Consider the following 20906-nt stretch of genomic DNA (forward strand, 5'->3'; position numbering starts at 1 on the left):
CAAGACCTTAGGTACTAATGAAAACTGGACAACTGGTAGCAGGTTATGGCTGGATGGCAGGAGGTGACCAAAGTTTTTAAATGACTCTTTGTAAGCAGGAGCAATATGGGGAAATGCTTCCCCGACACTGTATTTCAGTGCACAACAGTCTATCCAAGGGATGACGTCCCACAGCGTTAACCCATTACACAGAGGAAGCTGGCTTGAAGCCGGTGTATTTTAAAGGAGTCCTATGACCTATGTAATCGAGGTAGATCCTAGTGCTCAGCCCAACTGGTCTATTCACAAAGTAAGTCTTCAGAGACAGGCAAGCGCCTAAAGCCAATACTGTAGCTCTGGGCCTGGAAATCATTCCATCACCAAGTTCTACCAGTATGGAGTCTAGAAAATACCCAACGAGGAACCCAGTACCTGAAGGTCACTGTCAGGCTATTCTCACAATGTCAAAATCAGCAGGGCCTGGACAAGGCACTCCAAAATCAAGGCTGTGCTGAGGTTGGCTGCAATCAAGGAGACAAGCTCTAGCAAGGATTCAGAGAAGAGTTATGATTGAAAAAAAAAAAAAATAGGTTAGTCTTTTTACACAGCGGAGCTGAAGAAAAGACATTCATCCTCCTAGAACACTAGCACAAAAACCGAGGCATGCGGGAAATGGGATGGCCTACAGTTTTTGTTTGCCAGTGTATAGTCATTCTTTATAACCCGAAGGTTAAAGTATTCCTGTGTCCCTCAATGAAGGAGAAAGAAATACATTTAATTACAGCACATTCAAAGTTAAAAATCCTTTACAAGTAAAAAAAAAATAGACCTTTTAAAATCCTACGATTGTTCGCTAATTTACTAAATTATAGCATTTAGGACAGTGGTGTGAAAAACAAACACAAAAGAGTCATTTTCTGTAATATTCTAGATCATAAGCGCTCATGACATCCACACAAACTAGGACATGAGTTTTCCAAGGTAGAGAGAAAAAATGCACAACAAAGGCTAAAACATGTACACTTAAGAAATTGGTCTTGGCTGGAGGTTACATTACAGGTAAGACTGGATTGATGGAGTAAACTCTACACTATTACCTGTAACAGCAGAGTTGGAACCACCTCAGGAAATCTTCCTCAGACATTCCATCTATTTAATAAGTGCAGTTGTAGAGAATGGCCCAGAGGCTTCTGATAATGTGCCATCTGCAGGTCCTGTCACTGCCTGCCTTCAGTGCTCACAAGCTTAAAGCTAACCAGAATATGCAAGATGGCTCCTTTGACTCATCCTGACATCAATCTAGGATGATTACCTTGTCAAAAGAAATGCCACAGTTTTGCTTGTGAGAGTTTCACGTTAATTAAAAGTACGAGGAAAAAACTTTTTTTGTTATTATCAGAAACCTGAAAGAAGTCTTTGTTCGGTTTTGTTTATATCTACAATATCTTAGAAGGCACAGCAAAAACAGATTGGCGCCAGTAGATTTCTGCACAACTTATAAATATGCTGTGGTCGTCTAAAAAAAAAAAAGACCGTATATGCAATGGGGTGGATTTACTAAAACTGGAGAGAGCAAAATCCGGAGCAGCTCTGTATAGAACCAATCAGGTTCCAGGATTTTTTCAAAGTTTAATTGGACAAGCTGAAGTTAGAAGCTGATTGGCTACCATACACAGCTGTACCAGATTTTGTACTCTCCAGTGTTGGTAAATCAACCCCAATGTATTTACGATATAAAATAAAAAATGTGTCCTGGTGCATCCCATGATGTGCCTCCATCCCTACTCAAACATATCTAGAAACACATTAATTTGCCCTGCGACGTGGAGAAATAAGGTGCAACACACAAAGCCAATAAATAATATACCAATTTATTGTTAAATAAATACAATTATAACATAAAAAACAGGTACCATGCTGTCAAGCGGATTTGTAATCCATAATATATTTCATATCAGTTTTCAATATTCCAAAGATCAATACATGATTAAATTAAAAAATGCATCCTAGAATTGACGCGTTTCGTGAATCTGTTCACTTCATCAGGAGTAGATGCACATATAAATATATAAAAAGTAGAACATTATCATGTTTGAACTACATGATATGATTGATGATAGATACTAACATTCAAAAACCAAAGGCTACCCATGAGGGATCCACGAATTACAAATCAGCTAAAATTAATTACACATGATCATATTTCCAAAGGCGACTGCCAGAGATGTCTGACCCGGGAGCTGTTTACTATGTGCTGCTGCGCTATTAGCTGTAATCTAAGGTAAGGCATCATGATCGTAAATCATGCAAAAGCACAAGTCCGTTTTTGCATATATAGTATGGTTTGTGGGTAAAATAAAAATGTGCTGGATGCAAGAAGGGTACGGTAAATGAAGATAATACCAGAAATCCTACAGCTTCACCCATCAGTGTTGATTGATCTTGATTTAATACATAACATCAAGACAAACGCTTTTTTTTCTGACTGAAAGATCAATGCAGTTGCCAGCTCAATCTACCTGCAGTGATTTTTAGCAAATCTCACTTTTCCTGCTATATTTATCACATTTTTTGTCAGACGAGGTGTCAAAATGCTTTGGGAAGTATGAAATTGATCCTGATTAGGTGGGCAAAATGGATGACACAACAAAGCCAGGAACTCAGGTGAGAGGAGTTCACCACCAGTCTTAGCAAGGATAAAAAAGTCATTGGTAGACCCAGCTCACTATGCAATTACAGTACACCTAGAGGAGGAGGCTAAAAGCTTTGGCAGTGTCCATTCACCTGAAGGTATAAGCCTATAACCCAGGGTCTATGAATACTCAGCCTGTGTCCTGTACTGCATAAATTAAGATAATTAGTTTTGGGGTAGAGATTTTTTTTGGGGGTCAACAACGATGGACAGTATTAACCTTTGGCTTCTTATACCTTATCTTTTAGTGGCAACGTTTTCTACAACAGTTAGCATTTCCCTACTAAGCCATAGCAATGGTGTCTTGCAGCTGAATTCCACAATTCCCATTTCACAGTATTGAATATACTCTGCAGACATGGTGCACCACCACTTGGCTTTGTAATGACTGCAGATGCTGGACATACTGGGCATGTCACAACTATAAACTCCAATGAACCGCCATGCAAGCAGCCATCAAGAAGGTTGACCATTAAAGTAAACCTTTAAGCTACAGAAAAAAAAATCTGAGTATTAAGAAAAATTACACTACAAGAAGCATATATGCTTTCAGGAAAATTACCCATATGTTTCATGACCAAAAAGTATCCTTTAGCCACTTGCCAACCATGCTATAGCCGAATGACTGTGTCCAATGACATAGCAGAACATTGGTAAATGCAGTTGCCGGTTATCGGCTGCACCTTGTCAGAAGAGGGATCGGCACTGATGATCAGTGCCCAGCAGTGCCACCTATCAGTGCTGCCCCACCTGTGCCTAGTAGTGCCGCCCACAAGTGCCCAGCAGTGCCACCCCCCTGTGCCCAGCAGTGCCTAGTGCCACCCACCTGTTCCCAGCAGTGCCACCCACCAGTGCCACCCATCAGTGCTGCCCAGCAGTGACGCCAGTCAGTGCCCAGCAGTGCTGTCAGTCAATGCGACCCATCAGTACCGCCTATCAATGTCCATCATTGTTGCATATCAGTGCAGCCTCTCCGTGCTGCCTCATCAGTGCAACCTACAGTGCTGCCTATCAGTGCCCATCAGTGCTGCTTATCAGTACAGCCTCATCCATGAACATCAGTGAAGGAAAACAACTGTTTGCAAAATGTTATAACGGAAACAAAGAAAAACTTTTTTTCTTCAAAATTTTTGCTCTTTTTTTTGTTTATAGCGCAAAAAATAAAAAAAACACCCAACGGCAATTAAATACCACCAAAGGAAAGCTATATTTGTGTGAAAAAAATTATAAAAATGTCATGGGCACAATGTTGCATGACCGCACAATTGTCATTCAAAGTACAACAGCACTGAAAGCTGAAATTTGGCCTGGGTAGGCAAGTGGTTAAACATTAAAAGGGTCTTGTATCATGTAAAGTTCATATGAAATAGCACAACTGTTGCCTGTACTGTATTTGTATATTCATTTCTATGCCACGTTATTTGTGTATGGATAATACAAGAATTCAAAATGTTCTGAAACAGAGAACTGATACAACTTTTGGCTGTAGAAGCCTCTGTCAGCTCCCCTCCAAGCCTTCATGTGATGAATTTCACTTCCCATCTACAGCATAATTATTTTCATTACATGTCCGTAGGCTGTTTCTATAAGCAGGTAGAATTAATCTGGCACACTCCATTTCTATCTAGCCTGGATAATTATTTTATTCAGCCTTAAACAGAAATGCTTTACTAGTGCTAAAAACACACAGCGGCCATAAATGGTAACTAAAGTGTGTCCAGTTGTTGTCCAGGATTAATGTGGAAGTGCACATTGGTGCAGTGGCAAACAGTAGGGTCGTGTTTACTTGTGCAGTATTTGAGAAGTATGAAGTAATGTAAAAATGAGGTAATGAGCATCTTGCCATGAAGCACAGGCTGGTGCAGTAGTGGTGAGCAGGGTCATGTGGATTGCAGTGAGCAGGTCATACACAACAGGACGGTGATAGCAAGCAGGCAACAAAAATGGGATTAATAACTCCACTGCTCTGCTCTCCCAACCTATACAGCCACTAGTATGTTTTGCAAACCTATGTACATGCAAATTGTTTTACATTGTAATATCTACCCAGAATTTGTAATTTACAGTGTATTACTCATACTGTGGGATGTGAACCAGTGCTGATATATGCACATACACTGCGCATACTCTGGCTGGTACACAGCAGGACTAAACATCTAAATTACTGTACTTTTCGCTCCATAAGATGCACTTTTTTCCCCACAAAAAAGGGGGGAAAAAATGTCAGTGCGTCTTATGGAGCGAATATAGAGCGGCCGGTATTCCCACCGCCGCATCAGAATACCGGGCCGGCCGCTCGTGTCTTCTCTGCAGCAGGACCTTACCTGTTCCTCGATCCAGCGCTGAGAAGCCTTCCCGCGTCGGCATCTTTAGTGCGGGCCCTCGGCTTTGACAGCCGAGTGCGCATGCGCGAGAAGCGCTGCGCTTTGTGAATAGTACAGCGTCTTCTGGGACACGACAGGTCCCAGAAGACGCCGGACCAATCACAAAGCACAGCGCATGTGCAGTGGGCACCCAGTTGTCAGCCGGGTGCCCACACTAAAGGGCGGACAAGTCAGCGGAAGTGGGAGCGGGCACCTGTCAAATTCAGGTACCTGCTCCCCCTCCCTCCCCAAAGGTCCGCATTCTCTTAGTCATCCCCTGTACTGTCTGAAGTCTCTGGTCATCCCCTGTACTGTCTGCAGTCTCTGGTCATTTCCTGCACCGTGTCCGCAGTCACTGGTCATCCCCGGTACTGTCTGCAGTCTCTGGTCATCCCCTGCACTGTCTGCAGTCTCTGGTCATCCCCTGCACTGTCTGCAGTCTCTTGGTCATCCCCTGTACTGTCCGCAGTCTCTTGGTCATCCCCTGTACTGTCCGCAGTCTCTTGGTCATCCCCTGTACTGTCCGCAGTCTCTGGTCATCCCCTGTACTGTCCGCAGTCTCTGGTCATCCCCTGTACTGTCCGCAGTCTCTGGTCATCCCCTGTACTGTCCGCAGTCTCTGGTCATCCCCTGTACTATGTCTGCAGTCTCTTGGTCATTCCCTATACTGTCCGCAGTCTCTTGGTCATCTCCTGCACTGTGTCCGCAGTCTCTGGTCATCTCCTGTACTGTGTCCGCAGTCTCTGGTCATCTCCTGTACTGTGTCCGCAGTCTCTGGTCATCTCCTGTACTGTGTCCGCAGTCTCTGGTCATCTCCTGTACTGTGTCCGCAGTCTCTGGTCATCTCCTGTACTATGTCTGCAGTCTCTGGTCATTTCCTGTACTGTGTCTGTAGTCCATTGGTTCAGAATATTTTTTTTCTTGTTTTCTGCCTCTAAAACCTAGGTGAGTCTTATGGTCAGGTGCGTCTTATGGAGCGCAAAATATGGTAAATACCAACTGGCACAGGAATGAGAATATTCTGTGTATGTTGCATTCAGGAGCACATTAAAAGGAGAACTTTACCTTTGTGGACGCGTTTTTAGGGTGGAACATGTGACGTGTGACGATCGCAGCGTCAGACCCCAGCCCTTCTCACCAAAGGACTAGCCAATCTAAAACCGCGCTGTCACGTGCGTAACAATGCCACGCATAAAGATTTTCCAGCTAATGGACCACAATCTATGTACTTGCAGCTTGGGAGCGATTGTTACTGGGTGAGGTTAATTACGCAATTAACCCTTCACACTGCCGCCACCTCCTTTTTGTACAGAGAAAGAGGAAACTCGGCAATATCAGCAATAACACTATGATGTTGAATAATCGTCTGTATACCACTGTCACTGCAGGCAGAGTATACAGAGATTTAAACACACACAGAGCGCTCTTCAGAGACAGGGGTTCTTAGTTTGCATTAAAGAGCTTTAGAAACAGTTCAACACTTTCAGAATGTAAGATTTATTACCAAAAGGTTAAAAGGGTGCAATAAGAATATTTACAGAAAAAGATGTAGCCAATATATATATATATATATATATATATATATATAAATATAAATATACTAAGAGCAATAACACAGCAAAGAGATAACAGAAAGAAGTTTAGAGGGATAAAGTACTTGCCGTCAGCCTTGGTTTAAGCAGCTTTCAAGTGTCAGAGCAAAAGGGCCTTATCTCCCAAAGTTAGTTACGATGTTAAAAGGGAGCTTCTTCAACCTCAACTCAACTCAGCTTAGCTTCAAGCATAACATCCTTTTTCTAGGAACTCAGCAGGGTGTCTCCTTATAGCAGAGAACCAATCGCCTCATTTGGGGAGGGGGTTTGTAGGCAAGGAGCTCAGGCTATGACCAAATCCCTCACAAATTATACTATGGTAAATAACATTTCCTAGGTACATGTAACATTCTATCCACGTGTAGATTAATACGCAGAATCATCTGCTAAACGTCTAGATATGAAATATGACATACCTGCTGGGACGGTTAAGGAGATATCATTTTCTGCTCTCCTGTAACTGTCAGCTAGGGGGTGTAATATATCAGACAATTTGTATTAAAGTGACCGATCTGAATATATGCCTGGTTTTTATGTATGTTTTTCATAGTCCAAGATATGAAATCATAGGGGAGAATGGATCCTGAATGTGATGTCTGGCTTACGGTTTATCTGGAATGTCTTTGAAGCTCAGTGAGGACTTGGTTTATGGCTTTACAATCCCTTTCCAAGCAAGAGTCTCGCAGACATACGGGGGGCCAGGCTAAATTGGGCCAGGCTAATTGGGGTTTATAGCCATGAGCTCTCCCGCTGGGCCTTGATGCCTTTTTGAACTCAGCATCCAGGGACCATGCGTCACTCAACAGAGAAGGAGGGGGGATGAGGGAAGCTGATTTGGGAGTAGAAAATGATAGAGGATGGAGGCCTTTGCCAAAATGGAGGTTCGCATCCATCTCAATTGCTACAACATGTTCCTGCTCCGCAGCCGCCCGGTGCTCCGAGCCCTCTGTGTGACAGCAGTACGGGGAGAAGTTCCCTGTACCAGCTGTCACTTTTTGAAACGGGCACGGTTGTGCGGGGCTCCGCCCACACGGCTGTAACATTCATTCATTCACAGAGTTCAGTGAATAAATCAACTACAAGTGCCAACATCCTTTGCAGATGTCAGCTTGTAGTTCTCAATGAACTACCAGAGTGCTTTTGAGTGCTCTGGTAGTTCATTGATTCTTCCTGTTACTGTGAAAGTAAATGTACATCTTTTTACCTGCAAAAAATGTGCATTTATGTATTTATTTTTAAAGGTGAACTTATCTTTTAATTTAAACCAGAGGACCATAAGAAAAGCCTATTTGACCCATTACAACAGTGCTGCCTTATGAGATGTGTACATGATAGAGGGCTGTAGGATTAGTATCCCAGAACAATTTGGGCATTTCAACACATTCACTTTCCTACCGTTAGCAGTCAGCTTCTGAGGCCAGGATGAAAAGATGTCACCCTGCTGCCCAGCTATCAAGAATCTCATATAACCTTTAATATGTTCAGTTAAAAAGTTATTTTCAATCAGTTTAAACCTACAAATTTCATTGGAATAATATCTGGTGATTCGTGTGATTTTGTAAACCAGTAATGCCATAAATCCACCATGTAATGGAGAGGAACAAAGAGACACATTTGAAGTCAAGTCTGAGTAACAATGGCTCCCACAATAGATACAGCAAAGGAGTGAGCGTAGCCAGACAGCAAGTGTGCTGTTTGCAGCAGGATTACCATATATAAAAAGGTAAAAAAGCCTTAACAAAAAAAAAGAAAAAAAAAACTATTGAAGCCAATATATTCAGGACTGGTAAGCGCCAATATATTCAGTTTTTCTTAATTGGTTAGCTGTGCTTTAAATTTAGTGATAAAATGGGTGGCCTTTAAGCTACAAAACTTCATTTTTATGGAGGGGGAGGAATATATTAACTATTACACATTACATTACACACTATTATTGCTACACCATATGGTTCATTGCTGCTGTAACATCATTCCTTTCATCCAGAGATTCCATTTTATATGCCTCATAAATGAATAAAATTAGACTTGAAATACGGGTTACATCATGTAACAAAGCTTCAATATATGCAGAAAAAATAAATACCCAGAAGCAGCCAGAAAGGTGACACCCTATTCCATTACACTATGAAGGAGAGGATAGTACAGTCGGGTTTATGTGACAGCAATGAAACATCCCATGTTTTCCTGACAGTGTAATTACATGAGAAAATAGTGGCATGTCAATCAATATAATACTAGGCTGGGACCCAACACACTTTTTCATAAATGGGAATTAAGCGTGAAAGTAATGATAATTCCTGTAATAGTGAAGGCTGAATTTTATAGAGCCAACCACAAAAGTAGATTACGTCTGCTTAAATCACAGTTATCCACTTTACGTAAAGTGTTACAAAACCCACAACAGTAAAATCAGTCTGTATATGCAGTAAAGCATGCTTGTTATACTCACTGTGGAACCTAAGGGGTTAATCCTCTGCATTGTATAAAAACACTGTTTGATCCTGACTTCTCTGATCCTCCTCTTCTTTTAGTGCCCCCCCCCCTTTATCTCCTGATAAAACATATCGTGTGGAGTCACTCTGAATTGCTATATTGTGTATTGCTAGAGAGGTTTGTTTGTTTTTTATCTTGGGAGAGTGTATGTGATCAGCACAGGGCCAATCAGTACTGTCCAGACAGAGCTCAGGGGTAACTCTTTTTACAAGCTTTAACCAGTGCCTGGCTGGACACTGATAGAAGTCACAAGACTGGTCTAAATGCTGAGGAGAAAAAATATTTAGCAGTTTATATTTACTAAATTAATTGCACTTCCATGTTCTATGTACTGTGAGAGACCAGACAGAGTGAATGCAGGGTCCTGGGTCTAGTAACACTTTAAAAGAAAGCCCTTCATCTCTGGTGCAGTCAGTTGTCTGGGTGCCTTCCTCAGATAAGACAGGCTCTTCATTGATAACACCGAACCTCTTACACCTAGTTGTCCAGCTGTTTGAATGGGCATGTCGTGATGACGTCACTGCTGTGCATGCACATGGGAGTCATGAAAGTGGCACAGCGCTCTAAATGGATGGCACACTCAAGAGTGTGTCAATTCAGAGTGCATGTGCCAGTGTTGTCACTGGCTGCTAAAAATGCCCATTTAGGAGTTATTCACTGTATTCACACCTTATTATAGGCTTATCTATAGGTACAACTGAAAAAGCCGACTTTACTACTACTTTAAAGTGATTCTAAACTCTTATTTTTCTTAAAAGAAAAAATACCAAACATGTTATACTTGATCACACAGCAGCCTTGATCCTGCTCTTCTTGGGTTCCCTGCAGGCTCTCCTGGCCCTTCCATCGCTAGATCAAGATGGGGCATAGGTGAGTATTAGGGGGGGCTGGGGGGGGATGCTGCACAGAGAAGGTTTTGCACCTTCATGCATGAAGGTAAAAAACCTTGAGCCTTTAGAACCACTTTAAAGGATTAAGTATCCTTTTACACAAAACTCAGGCTTAATCTCTTTTCTTTTTAATGTTCTCCTGGAAAAAAAAAATCTCTTGCTGCAAAATTCACCTCCAGTCCAGAGCTAACACACCTCTTCTTCACCATATGATGTCCTCAGTCCCTCCAGGCTGCAGGATGCGCCTAACATCCTAACACAGTGCTCTGTATTCACACTAATGTAGAGAGTGCCACTGATGTTATCAGTCAACAATAACAGTAAAATGGGAAAGAAACTCCCACGCTGCCACTAGAACCCTAACCACACTAAACTGAAACCCTCAACAGAAAAAGCAGCTAGCACCCAACTATATAACAAAATAGTAAGAGGAGGGGGCTGCGCTAACTAAATGGAATCTAATTAAATAAGTGAAAAAAATGGACCCATGTGCAGATTTTCACCATACGGGTTCATATATATATATATATATATATATATATATATATATATATATATATATATATATATATATATATATATATATATATATATATATATTTTTTACTATTTCACTTATATTCCATTGACTCAATTTTTTTGTTTATGTTTAACTATTGTACAACCATAGCCCATCACTTTATCCATCACCTTCAGTTGAGGACGTGTTCTCTGTTTTTATGTTGTTTTATATATGACAGTGCACCTGTGTTGTTTGTGCGGTTTATGCTGTGGTTTCACATTTATTATTGATTTTTTGGGTATCCACCTTTTTTTCCCTCTCTCATTTTTTTCACTTATTTAGTTAGATTCCATTTGATTAGTGCAGCACCCCCTCCCATCAGGTCAATACTGCTCTCTGCATTATCCACAGAAGTTTGAAAGGGAAGAGGACCCAGTGGGGGATATTTACTAAAACCGGAGCATGCTAAATTTGGTGTAGCTGTCCACAGAAACCAATCAGAGTCCATGTTTTATTGTCAAAGCTTAACTGAACAAGATGTAGTTAGATGCCAATTGGCTCCCATGATCAGCTGCACCAGATTCTGAGTGCTCCAATTTTAGTAAATTTCGCCCAGGCATGTCATGTGACTGGCCAGAAGATATCAGAGGAAAAGATGAAATACTATGGGAGGACCTCAAGCATGGGGATGGGACTACTAAAGGGGGAGCACAAAGCCTGAGTTTTAATTCATTTAAAGGATAAGTTCACCTTTGGGAACATGTGATATGTTTCACCCATTTTTAGGGTGGGACAAATAACATGTTCCCACTGCAGCAGCCACTCCCTGACCCACTGTCTCTAGTGACAGCGATCTGGGGATCTTCTTCCCAAACTCTCTGTCACAATGTAAAAAAAGAAAAAGTGTCCATGAATGGCAGAATTCTGTGAATGGGAAGTACTGACAGCCTGTGTGGCTCGTCAGCTTGCAGCTCTCAATTAACCGCCACAGTGCTGTTGAGAGCTCTAGGTAGTTCATGGTTTCTTCCTGTCAGTGTGTAACTGCATACCCGTATGAGGTACAAGCAGACAGCTTACACTGCCATTCAGGAGTCTTGCACTGCACCCAAGATCTGCGGATCATGGGTGCAATGCTTTGCAGGCTCCAAGTAAAATAAATTAATCATTTTTTTTCTTACCTGCAAAAATATGTGCATTTATTATTATTTTTTTTTTTTGCAAAGGTGACCTTTAACTGTAGGTTATTCATTTATACAACTGCAGTCAAAACTTATGGCAGTTTAGACTAGAATGGCTAAGGGTTAAAACCTCTGTCAGGTTTATTTTGCTTCCCCATCGGATGAATTTTCCTTTCAATTATTGCGGTGTTGCTGGGACAGAAAATGGGAACACAAACAGCAATTAAGGAACTTTTTATTTGTAGAGTGGGGAAGGGTTGGAACCTCTTTCAGGTTTTTATTACCAGTTTCCCCGATTGGAGAATGCTCCTCACATCCAGTTGTGTCACCAGAGCAGAAAGTAAGCAGAAAGTGGTGATAAATCTCTCTACTGGTAATAGAGGCAACAATAGAAATCTGACAATTCAAAGTCTTCTTCCTCTATCCAATACAGGAAAGAACTTCAGATATTCTCTTTTCATCTGTCCCCCGCTGGCTTTAAGGGTGAGAACTCAGCGATCACATGACTGCTGATCGCCGAGTTCTCACCGCTGCCCAGAACACAGAGTGGTGACTGTCACTGCCGTCTGCTCTGCCACCCCCCCATACGCTCAGTATAGTGCTGGGCTGTGGTGGGGGAGGGAGCGGCTGGCTCGGGCTCTCAGCGGATCGCCGAGAGGCTGAGTAAGGTGCCGCTTCAGACTCCTAGGGTGGATCTCTACTTTAAAGTCAGGATCTTTACCCAGTCTGGACTGGCTGAGTGGCATCACCCAACAGCAGGCTTCAGCCCGCTGTCAGCTGAAAACAGGTCACAGAACTGCAAAATGAATGGCACTCCTGTGATCCACAGGAGAAGTACAACCAAAAGAGCTTGGGCTGTACTTCTCCCTTAAGTTTCAGCTTTTAAACTGGTTACAGAGTTCAGCAGATTCTGGGGGAAAAAAAAAAGTACAAACGCCAGAGCCCTACTGCCAAATAATTTGTCTGCAGCTAGAAATGTGTTTGATTTGGAAGACAAAAATAAACCAGCTGAGAGACTGTTTTCATTTTGCTTGCGGAGTATAACAAAAGATTAAAAGGTCCAGTTTGCAACACTTCACTGTTTGTGCAAAACTGTCATCGATACATATAGGATGGCAGGAAACGTAAATATTTAGAACCTATTTACTCAGGGGGAAGAGGATCGGAATTTAACATCCAATTAACCACTTACGTGGTTCCAGACATAAGCCAGGTGGTTGGGCCGTTATTTGTGGCTCACTGCTATTGTGACTTTCTCAAGGGACCTACCAAACCCAAGCAGTAAATCAGGCTTGTTACAAAGAGATCAACATATCATAACAAATAGAAAGTGACTGCGGAGAACAGCAATCCAGTAGGATAATGTATTTTGGAACAGTGTACTTCAGAAAAATAAATATATTAGCTTCCATGTACAATACAGTGTATGCACAGATTATGTAGTTTAAAGTGGACCTATACTGAACAATCCACACCCCAAACCGTGACAATCCTCCCATTTAAAACTGAAGTCTAGGCAGATGTAACAAGCACATATTAATGCGGCTCTGTAATCATTAATACAACATTAAAGCGGAGCTCCAGTCTCCTGTTAAAAAAAATAAAAGTCAGCAGTTACAAGAACTGGAGGAGGGAGGAGAAGTTCTGCTTCCAATCGTCTAGGCAGTCTTAGTGGAAGTGGGTACTAGTCAAAATCGGGTACCCGCTCCCCAAAGGTTACAATCCTTAACGGGTAACGGGAAAAGTCCTTAAAGTGAAACTTCACCTTTTGGGTGGAGCCCCATTTTTAATGCAAGCACTGTAAATACCTAGCTTTTACCAGGTATCAGCCTCTTGAAGTCCTTGTATAGAAGGGCTTGAGTGTGAATGGACAAAGCAGTACAACAAACCAATCAGTTCATGTGAAATCAGGGAGCATGCTGATAGAATAGGGCAAAGCAACGAGAGATGAGCTCAGTGATACTTTCACTGTCCAATCACCGGCAGAGACACATGGAAAAGAGCCTGGGATCCACAGAAGTGGGTTGAAGGATGCAGGCCATAAGACTGAGGGCATCTTGTGGTAGAAAAGAAGTACTGCTGGGAAAAGCTGTGACTTTAAATTGCATATTGCAATAAAAGTTATTTTTTTAATTCTAATTCTTTCAATAGGGTAATCATTTCTATTCTTGGCTGGAGGTTTGCTTTAAAGTGGTAGCAAAGTGAAAATCTCAAAAACCGTTGACAGGCAGGGTTTTTATTATAGAAGAGACTATAGAAGTCTCATCTGTCATAAATGTCCCCAACCCCAAACCTGTCAGCGGGTGACGTGATCTGAGCGCATGGGAGTGACGTCATCTTGGCCCTGTCATTCTAGTGGCCGAGGATACGAAACCCAGAAGGAAGACTGGGTGAAGATGGAAGCAGCAGGAGACCAGGGAGAGCAGTGTCAGCGCAACGTTGGAGGGCTCTATTTGTAGGTAAGTTTGTCATAATGTACCTATATGCTGTGCATACTAGTACATTATGATTTAAACCTGCCGGAGGACCCATTTTTACCTTTATTATACAAACATTACTACCGCTTTAAATGAACAATTTGTAAAATTACTGCTAAAATACCTTGCGTTGAAATCACTGTCCCAGGCCCAGGCCCAGGCGCCCCCCCGCCCCCCCCCCATGCTGCCGGTTTTGTGACACATTGTAAAAGCATTCATGTGATAAAAATTCAGATAAAGCTGCAGCTTGGTCACACGACTAGCTAACATGGGCAAATCTGGGTGACATCTCTATTCAAAACTATTTATGTTTGCAATCTCTTGTGTCCCTGCTCAACTTCCAACTAGTTACTGGATTATGATGGAGCATCAACACATGGATAAGAGTCTTCCTATTTTCCAACCCTTTGTAAGCTGCGTAAACATCTCCTCAACTTCCAAAATGAGCCCGGATGACAAAATATAAAAGAACCCAAGTTCAGTTAACGCATGTCACGAACCTAAGAAATTAAAAAACAAAAAAAAAAAACAAATATGCAGAAAACACAGCCACTGCATTCTACATGTCAAAACAAAGTGTAAATGCAGCTTGAATCATATGCAATATCGACTTTTACTATAATGTTCAAGTCCCACCTGCAACTGTATATCTTTCTTGGCAACCCATCACATTAGAATACTAATAGGAAATAGTGAAAAATGAGAGTGGTTGGGGCTGCTATCCATGTGTGTGTTTACCAGCGCATTCCCACGTAGAGCCACTGATTTCTATTGGGAGCTGTATGCAACACCTATGGCTCCCCATGTGGGGAAATACAATGGACTACATTATTTCATGCCATGCTTTGTTTTATAATTGCAAAGAAAAAAGTGGCTCTGGTCAGACATTCTGGCCTGTGCTCTCACAAGAGTCTATTTAACGTTCCTAATTCTTATTTTAGACCTACAAGTCAGTTAGTGCCAGTTTTAGAGATGAGGACAGTGGGAATAGCTGAATACTTCAGCTAAAAGAAACTGGGCAGGGCTGACACCACTTAGTCCACAAAATTTAAAAAAACTCCTAATTGCCCAACTTTCAGCAGGTTTACCCATGCTGTCTGACAGTTATGGGTGGTCCAAGCAAATGCAAGTACCTCTAGCCCACAAGGGACAACAAATTGCCCCGTTATGAGCTGCAAACACATGGTAATGAACTCCCCAATGATTTAACCTTCAACTGTACCTCAGTGATGTCTGAGCTGATTATTGAAGCAGGAAAATTGCTTCACCTACAAACAAACAATCACCAGCCAAAATCCAGTTCCATAAATAAAACGAAGATGGCTGGTCATTTAGTGACTATATCAGTCAGTGAATGCAACTATCATACATCCACTACTATAGATCCTGCCTGGACTACTCTCTGCCACACAGTGCAGCGTAGAATAATAAATGCAAGGAAACACCACAAGACAGAACTTTGGCCAAGGTAACAGCTGCCACTCAGGGCTGAATGCAGTGACTCAGGGCATCCAATCAGATTTCTTTCTTTAGTAATCTCAGTTCTATGTTAATGGTAGCTATTATCTGTTAAACCGATAAGACTGTAGGTACCAGAGCAGACACCTGATGTGAAGTAGGTGATGTAATACTGAAGGAAGAGAGAAAGAAACTGTAGGTACCAGAGCAGACACCTGATGTGAAGGAGGTGATATAATACTGAAGGAAGAGAGAAAGGAACTGTAGGTACCAGAGCAGATACCTGATGTGAAGGAGGTGATGTAATACTGAAGGAAGAGAGAAAGGTACAATAGGAAAACTTGCAAAACAATTTACTCACTGTATGAGGTATATATGGTAATCCATAAAACTTCTCCTGTGTTTCCCTTAAAATGTCTGTTGTAGAGCTTTTGAGGGGGTGCTCTCCATGATATACTTGATCCAACATGGAATAGAAAACCTAGAGAAGAAAATGTACTTAAAAAAAAATGTTTCTCATATTTTGGTCAATTTTTCACCAACTTCACGAACATGGTGTTAACATTACTGTATTACAACTTTGCTTAAAGAGGATCTATACTGTAGAAGCAAGTTGAGGGTAAAATATTAATCACTGGAATTGCTTGTAGGCTTCCTGCAACTGAGGTTTTTTTCCCCATTACTGACATATATCACACTCTGTCTATCAAAGGGTGTGAAAATCTTGAAGGGGTAGAAGAGTAAGGCTTTGCTTCATCATGTCAAATCTGTCTCCATGATAACTGGTGGAGCAACACCCAGATTGCAGAAGTGTAATTGGAGCAATGATCTACAAAATTAATAAAGTGGGAGCAGGGAGATCCTTCCACTGCAAGTCTCTCCAGGTACAGCCTTCTCTCCAGCAAGGAGAAGAGTAAACAGCATAGTAGATCTGACCAAATCTAGCTCCAAATCTCATAGTAACAGAAAAAAAAATTATAACAAAAAGAAAAAAAAATACATGTTCATGAGGGCAGCCTTTGCTCATTATACATACATGCTTTTTTACTGATTGTTTAAAGAAGCATTTCTATGGTTCATTCTGATCTGACAATATAGTTTAAAGCAAGCCATACACATGGAGCTGAAGGAGAGAAAAATATAAATTTCCCATCCATGAATAGACTGAGAAATCTTCCCTGCCAGCTATGATGAATATTGGAAAAGGCGAACGGTGACTGCATCTGATCGATTGCTATCACTGTTCAGCCAACAATTTTGCATCTGGCTCCTTCTATTTTTTTTACCAACATTCAACACTCACAGCTGATTTGGCCCAAGCTCAAGCTGTGCATGGCCAGCTTAAGTTTAAATACCTTAATAGCCTATTAAGCAAGTCTGTCCTGAGGTAAGAATAGTGCTTGCCATTGCTTATACTTATCTGTAAATGCAAGTAGGCTGGCTGTCAAAGTGACCCTTTGGATCTGGCTTTCAATGTGATAGTCTAATGTATTCTGAGTCACTAACCCCTAAGGCTATGTTGACACTAGCCTCCTACATTTGGCTTACTTAAAACACTGAGAAACAATCTAGGGAGTATAAACAAAACTTTATGGTTCCTAAATTGAGTTCTCATGTTTTTACACGGGTTTCCATACTTTCAGATGCATTCAGATTATCCAAGCTGTCTCCAGAAACATACCAAAACTGGATAGTGCAACATCTGATGCAGCTCTATATAGAAACCAAGCTTGCAGGTTTTATTGTCAAAGCTTAATTGAGCAAGCTGAAGTTAAAAGCTGATTGGCTACCATGCACAGCTGTACCAGGTTCGGAGTGCTCCAGTTTTAGTAAATCTCCCTCAAAGGAATTCTACTTTCTGAAGGCAGCTAAACTGAAAGCACCTCAACACTACTAAATTGTGAATTATACCTTTTAAAATCATTACATGAATAGATATGTGTTTAGAAATGTACTATGAGCAGATATAAATGAAAGCGTTTCATTGCCATTGTGAATGAGGCCTAACAAGTAAGCAGATCAGAAGTTTTAACTTCACTGGCTACATGCTTGCTCTGACTGACTCAGCAAGTACAGAATCTTGTGACAGCCAGCTAGCCTGAAGGTTTCTGCAGCACACATTCCCATCAATATCCATAGGTCTAAACATGTACAGGAAGCTTAATGAGTTTGTGGGTAAAGGCTGAAAGAATAAGATACCTTAGGGCAATCACATCATGCTAGCATATTTAACCTCTGAAGTCTGCAGCCTCCTTAAGGTCACAATATATCTTTAGCGCTTTGTAGCGCATTTCATTTTTTTTGTTACAGGATGGATAGGTAACTGCAGTTCCCCTCTGGTCATCTTTAACTACATTGTGAAATATTCACTGGTCACAAAAGGTTAAATGAAAGGATTATCCATACCTGAAGCTGCATGTCCGAAGCTGCACCAACCTTTTTAGATTCGCATAGACGAGATACCATTGGTTTGGATAACGGCTACAATAACAAAATAAAAAAACAATTAGGACTACTTTAAATAAAGGCAAACTTGCAAATCCAAGAATGTACAAGATACATCTTCAGGGACAGCCAGACAACTGCCACTAAGCCATTTAAACTGAACATACTGTGGTTTATCTATGGGGACTGGGAGAGGTCATAACTCATATTACCTACAAAGTACTCTGCTGGTGAAATCTGGTATTACAGTGAGTAGCTCCAAAGACTTTGTTAAATGGTTTATAGGAGAAATGGACCCCAGAGCGAGCACCTGTGAGTTGCAGATTGCAGAGGTCTTCATTTTTTGTAAGTACTCAACTAACATAACTAAATGGCTAGACAGAAACTTGCTAATGTAAACAGCCGCATTTATCATAAAACACTAACGGCCCTATGTCTGTGCAATGAGTTATGGGAGACACACTACCAAAATATGTTAAACATTTTAAGTATTTACTTTTTTTTTTTTCTTCCCTGCCAACTCTGGACCATGAAAGTTAAAGCATACAGCAGGAGATTATTATTATAATACAGGATTTATATAGCGCCAACAGTTTGCTCAGCGCTTTACAATATAAAGGAGACCGTACAATTATAATACATTTCAGTAAAGAAGGAATGTGAGGGCCCCGCTCGTGGAGCTTACAATCTAAAGGAAGGGGGAGGTGATACAAAAGATGATAGCTGCGAGGGATGATCCGGTGGAGGCGATTCCAGTACAGTTCTTAGGTGAAGGTGGGGTAGGCTTCCCTGAAGAAGTGAGTTTTCAAAGATCGCCTAAAGGCAGACAGGGTGGGGGCCGACCGGACATACTGTGGTAGGGAGTTCCAGGGGATGGAGAGGCTCTGGAGAAGTCCTGGAGGTGAGCGTGGGAGGAGGTGATGAGGGAGCTAGAGAGGAAGATGTCTTGGGAGGAGCTGAGTGGGCGATTTGGCCGATATCTGTGGATGAGGTCTGTGATGTAGCTAAGGGCAGTGTTGTGGATGGCTTTGTAAGCTGTGGTTAGTATTTTGAATTTTATACATTGGGTTAGTGGAAGCCAGTGAAAGGATTGGCAGAGAGGGGCAGCAGTCGCTGATCGGTTGGTAAGGTGTATGAGTCTAGCAGCAGCATTCATAATAGACTGAAGGGGGGATAGCCTGTGTAACGGTAGACCAGTGAGGAGGGAGTTGCAGTAATCAAGGCGGGATATAACCAAGGCGTGGATAAGTTGTTTTGTGGTGTCATTGGTCAGAAAGGCGCGGATTTTGGAGATGTTCCAGAGGTTGAGGTGGCAGGATTTAGCCAGTGAGTGGATGTGGGGCCCAAAGGAGAGATCAGAGTCTAGGATTACGCCTAGCACCCTGGCAGGAGGGGAAGGACCAATAGTTGTACTGTTGATCTTAATGGTAAAGTCATGATTTGGGGATCGGGGTGGAGGAAATATTACAAGCTCAGTTTTTGAAAGACTGAGTTTAAGGTAGTGATGTGACATCCATGCTGATATGTCGCTCAGTAGATTTGTGATACGTGAGGAGATTGAGGGGGTGAGCTGGGGAGTGGAGAGATAGATCTGGGTGTCATCAGCATAGAGGCAGTATTGGAAGCCATGGGAGCTTATCAGTTGGCCCAGGGAGAAGGTGTAGAGAACGAAAAGGAGGGGCCCAAGGACAGAACCTTGGGGCACCCCAACAGAAAGAGGAAGAGGAGGAGTTGTATGTGACACTGAAAGTGCGCTGGGAAATGTAAGAGAACCAGGAGAGAGCAGAGTCACGGAGGCCCATGGAGTGGAGTTTACGGAGGAGGAGCGGGTGGTCGACTGTGACAAAGGCAGTGGAAAGGTCAAGGAGTATGAGTATGGAGTAATGGCCGTTGGTTTTAGCAATTAGTAGGTCGTTAGTGAGTTTTAGTAGGGCAGTTTCTGTGAAATGTTGTGGGCGGAAGCCAGACTGTCAGGGATCAAGAAGGTTGTTGTCGGTGAGGTAGCAGTTCATACGGTTGTGAACAAGGCGCTCGAGAAGCTTGGAGGCAAACGGGAGCAGGGAGATGGGCCTTAAGTTATTCAAACAGGTGGGGTCCAGCGAGGGTTTTTTGAGAATGGGGGTAACTAGTGCATGTTTGAGAGGGGAGGGGAGGGAAAGGTGCCCATGGAGAGTGAGAGGTTGAAGATGTGGGTTAGAGAGTTTAGGACAGAGCAGGAAGGAGGCTGCAATAGTCGTGAGGGGACAGGCGGTGAAGTGGGCCTTGGAAAGGAGTTCGGTAACTTCCTTGGTGGTAACAGGGTCGAACGAGGAGAGTGTTGAGTTTGGTGTTGGGCTTGGTATGTTGGTTAGAGGAGGAAGCTTGACACTGGAGATCTCATCATGAATTGTGTCGATCTTCTTCTTGAAGTGACTGGCAATCTCCTGTGCAGTAAGTAAGATGGTGGGTGGAGGCAGGGGGGGGTGGAGTAAGGAGTTAAGGGTAGAGAAGAGTTGACGAGGATTGGATGAGGCTGGAGTTGTATTTGAGAAGAGCGGATTTGTAGAGGGTAAAGTCTTTCAGGGATTTAGTTTTACGCCATGCTTGCTCAAGAGTGCGGCTGCGTCTCTTGAGACTTCTGGTGTCATCTGTTTGCCAGGGTTGTGACAGGCGAGGCCTGGTTCTGTGTGTAGAAAGAGGGGCAAGGGCGTCCAGGGAGGATGATAAATAGTTGTTGTAGGCAGCTGTGGCCAGCTCTGGGCAGGACAGGGGTGCAATTTCATCATAGAGGCGCTCAGTAGCGGAGTGAAGAAGGTCAGGGCTGTGGTGGTGGAGGTTTCTACAGGTAACGGTTTGCT

The 20906-nt window shown here is 42.4% G+C and overlaps 1 protein-coding gene across 1 annotated transcript in view; it reads right to left on the reverse strand.

Moving 5' to 3' along the window:
* The window catches only part of MIPEP (mitochondrial intermediate peptidase), a 171097-nt gene that overhangs the window by 41857 nt on the left and 108334 nt on the right, over nt 1-20906 (reverse strand). Inside the window, exons 15-16 of the mRNA XM_089685808.1 lie at nt 18031-18105; nt 15986-16105 (exon numbers count right to left, since the gene is read on the reverse strand). Of these exons, the coding sequence (XP_089541934.1) occupies nt 15986-16105; nt 18031-18105 (195 nt within the window). The remainder of the gene's footprint in view (nt 1-15985; nt 16106-18030; nt 18106-20906) is intronic.

Source organism: Staurois parvus, unplaced genomic scaffold, assembly GCF_062004578.1.
Source record: "Staurois parvus isolate SC_StPar_1 unplaced genomic scaffold, SC_StPar_1.0 ptg000387l, whole genome shotgun sequence".
Classification (NCBI taxonomy): Eukaryota; Metazoa; Chordata; class Amphibia; order Anura; family Ranidae; genus Staurois; species Staurois parvus.